Source organism: Microtus ochrogaster, chromosome 2 (assembly GCF_000317375.1).
Source record: "Microtus ochrogaster isolate Prairie Vole_2 chromosome 2, MicOch1.0, whole genome shotgun sequence".
In the NCBI taxonomy this organism is placed as follows: domain Eukaryota; kingdom Metazoa; phylum Chordata; class Mammalia; order Rodentia; family Cricetidae; genus Microtus; species Microtus ochrogaster.
Window position 1 is genome coordinate 21,948,124 of NC_022010.1, and position 3,036 is coordinate 21,951,159.

Sequence of the window (3,036 nt, forward strand, 5' to 3'; positions counted from 1 at the left end):
TTCAAGACAGGGTTTCTCTGTAGCTTTGGAGCCTGTCCTGGAACTAGCTTTGTAGACCAGGCTGGCCCTGAACACACAGAGATCCGCCTGCCTCTGCCTCCCCACTGCTGGGATTAAAGGCGTGTGCCACCATCGCCGGGCTGAAGCAAGCTCTCTGAACTGCTCAGCCATCTCTCCAGTCCTCCGATTTTCGACTTTACTACTGACCTACCTCACTGGGCAGTCTGAGGGTGAATTAATTGGAACAGCTTCAGAGATAACTGAGTGGGTGTCACTTAACAGTGTGTCTCCTCATCTGTGATTCTGGCCTCTCCTTCCACAGAGGCTGTTCAGGTGAAGAAAAAAGGAATCATGAATTATTTTGTGGTGTAGAAGGACTATAACGGTGTCGTTAATAATATACAGAAATTGGAAGTCTTCGCTAAGAGCGCTGCTCAGCCAAGATTTATATGCTGTCAGATGCAACGTCCTTTTTTCTTTCTCTGTTGTGAGACAAGGTCTCACTATGCAGCTCTGGCTGGCCTATACCTTGCTATGTAGACCAGGCTGGCTCCTGTTTCCTGAGGGCTGGGATTATAGGTGTAAGTCACCACACTTGGCCTTTTTTTTTTTTTTTTTTTTTTTTTTTGCTAGCCAGCAACTCGCCATCTTTCTGTCTCAGCCTCTGAGTGCTGGGACTACAAGTGCCTGCCATCCTATTTGGTTTATTCCTTTTATTATTTTCTAAACATAAGTCATCGCTAACATACATAATTTTTTAAAACTTAATCTTTTATTTATTTGTGGGTATATGGGAGTGCACAGGAATGCCACGGCCCCCCTGTGGAGTTCAGAGGAAAACCTGTAGGAGTCAGTTCCACCAGGGACCAAACTGCAGTTCTCACGATTGGTGGCAAGTGCCCTTACCTGCGGAACTACCTTATAGAGCTCTAATGTACTTTGTGAGAGAGGGACTCACTATGTAACCCTGGCTGGCCTCAAACTCACAGAGATCCACCTACCTGCCTCTGCCTGCCCAGGGCTGGGGTTAAAGGCGTGCACCACACGCCTGGCTCTCTAATGTACTGACCTATCTCTTGGGGTGAAACCTTAACATGAGAGAGATGGATCAAACAACAGCGTCATTCTTAGAAGTGTAAGACTTGGAGGGAATCTTAGCTTTATCATAACCAGGCTGCCTGGGCTCAGTTGAGTCCAACGTCCATATCCCCACAGCTTGAATTTCCTCACTGTGGGACAGGTCAAACCCGAGTCCTTCGAAGGTCCCATATCTCCATCTGTTCATGAACCCCACACCCACACAAATAGGGTTAAGTAAGCATAGGATGTCTTTGTCCTGGTACTCAGAAAGCTGAGGCAGGAGGATTATGGCCTTGAGGGCAGACTGGGTTACATGGTGAATTTTGATTATTCTGGTCTAAAGAAATAGCAAGACTCTGTTTCAAAGGAAAAGGAAAAGAAAGAGGGTATGTGCCTTATTTAGACTGACTTTCAGCTCACTGAGCATGCTTCACGCATCCAGCACAAACGGAAGTTTCAGCTTTAAGCATAATACCTAGCCAGACTATCTCCTGAAGCCTTATTTGCTGGATACTTCCCATATTGAAGTCTTGTTTTTCAAGACAGAGTTTCTCTGTGTAGTCCTGGTTGGCCTTGCTCTCACAGATTTGCCTGCCTCTGCCTCCCGAGTGCTGGGACTAAAGGCGTGCGCCATTACCCCACAGATCCCAAATTAAATGACTCACACATGTTTATATCTACATAAGGACATGTGAATTATATACCCAAACCTTGGTTCTAAAACAACATACTAAAAGCAAAAGGCTGGGTTCCTTTCTCAATATTATGATGCATTAGCTCTGGGATTCTCTGTATCCAGCCTCAATTTCTGGTAAACAGGCAATTTAATATGTCCTGTCATGATTACATGGATTACATGCACAGGCCTCTGTTACATTGGGAGCAACTGGGATTTTCCAGGAGAAACAAAGACTAGGAATCCTGTCTTCTAGAAAAGGATGATTACAGACTTAATTGGTCTGAGAAATTTCTCTCCCCTGAGCAAACAAGCACTTTACCAGGGGCGGAAGACGGCCTCTTTCCTCCTTCCGGTGAGCTGGAATTAGGAGTCAGGATTAAGGTAAATACGCAGCAGAAAATTCTAGACTCAGGAGGAAAAACCATTCATAGGGGTGACAAGAGACGAAGTTCAACTGTCACGATGAAGGTGAGAGACGTTTGTTTTGTTCCTGAGGGGCTCAGGCCTTCAGCAGATGGGGGTCTGTATTTATAAAACTGGAGGAGCGAAGGAAGGTATTCATCCTCGAGATCAAAGAATGAATGAATCTGGGGTGATATGCAGGGGCAATTTTGGGTAGGGAAGGAATTGGCGAAAATGATGATGAGGCTTTGGACAAGACATGCTGAAGTCCCAAGTGGGTTGAACAGTGATGGGCACGGAGGCTGGGGGCTGCCTGGCAGTGGGGGGGGAATAGATGAAGTCCCCGGGCTGAGAAAGCGCGTCATCCCTGCCCAGTCGCTGCTCACCTTGCCAGTTGCGCAGGGCCTCGGAGCGCAGCGACAGCCCCGACGGTGCCTGAGGCGGCTGCAGCAGGAACAAGCGGGGCCCCGACACCAGCAGCGAGAGCAGGGCGGTGAAGAATGTGGCGGAGGGGACCTCGGGATACGAGCACCAGAAGCGACTCGCGGGTCCCGGGGCCGCCATGGCCGCCAGACCTTCCCGCGTGCCGCCTCGGCACTCACAGCCCGCCTCGGCAATTTCCGCCTCCCTGCGGCGGTCTCCCCTGGCAACAGTGAAAAGCTGGCCCTCGTCAAACCCCGCCCCATGGAGAAAGGACCAATCTTGTGGGGCCATCCGCCATTACCGGCCCAAAGGAGGCCGGGAGTTGTAGTTTCAGCGCGCCCTCTGCGGCTAACCAGACTACCTCCTCAGGAGTATTCTTGCCCAGGCTTCAGTTTCCTTCTACTCTCTCTCTTTTTACTTATTAATTTTTCTAAAGTTAATTACTTCTGTTT

The 3,036-nt window shown here is 48.9% G+C and overlaps 1 protein-coding gene across 1 annotated transcript in view; it reads right to left on the bottom strand.

Annotated features, from left to right (window-relative positions):
- Rhbdd2 (rhomboid domain containing 2) overlaps positions 1 to 2,779 on the bottom strand; it is an 11,980-nt gene extending 9,201 nt beyond the window's left edge. Inside the window, exon 1 of the mRNA XM_005344611.2 lies at positions 2,548 to 2,779. Coding sequence (XP_005344668.1) covers positions 2,548 to 2,725 — 178 coding nt within the window. The 5' untranslated portion in view covers positions 2,726 to 2,779. The remainder of the gene's footprint in view (positions 1 to 2,547) is intronic.
- Positions 2,780 to 3,036: the final 257 nt, after the last annotated feature.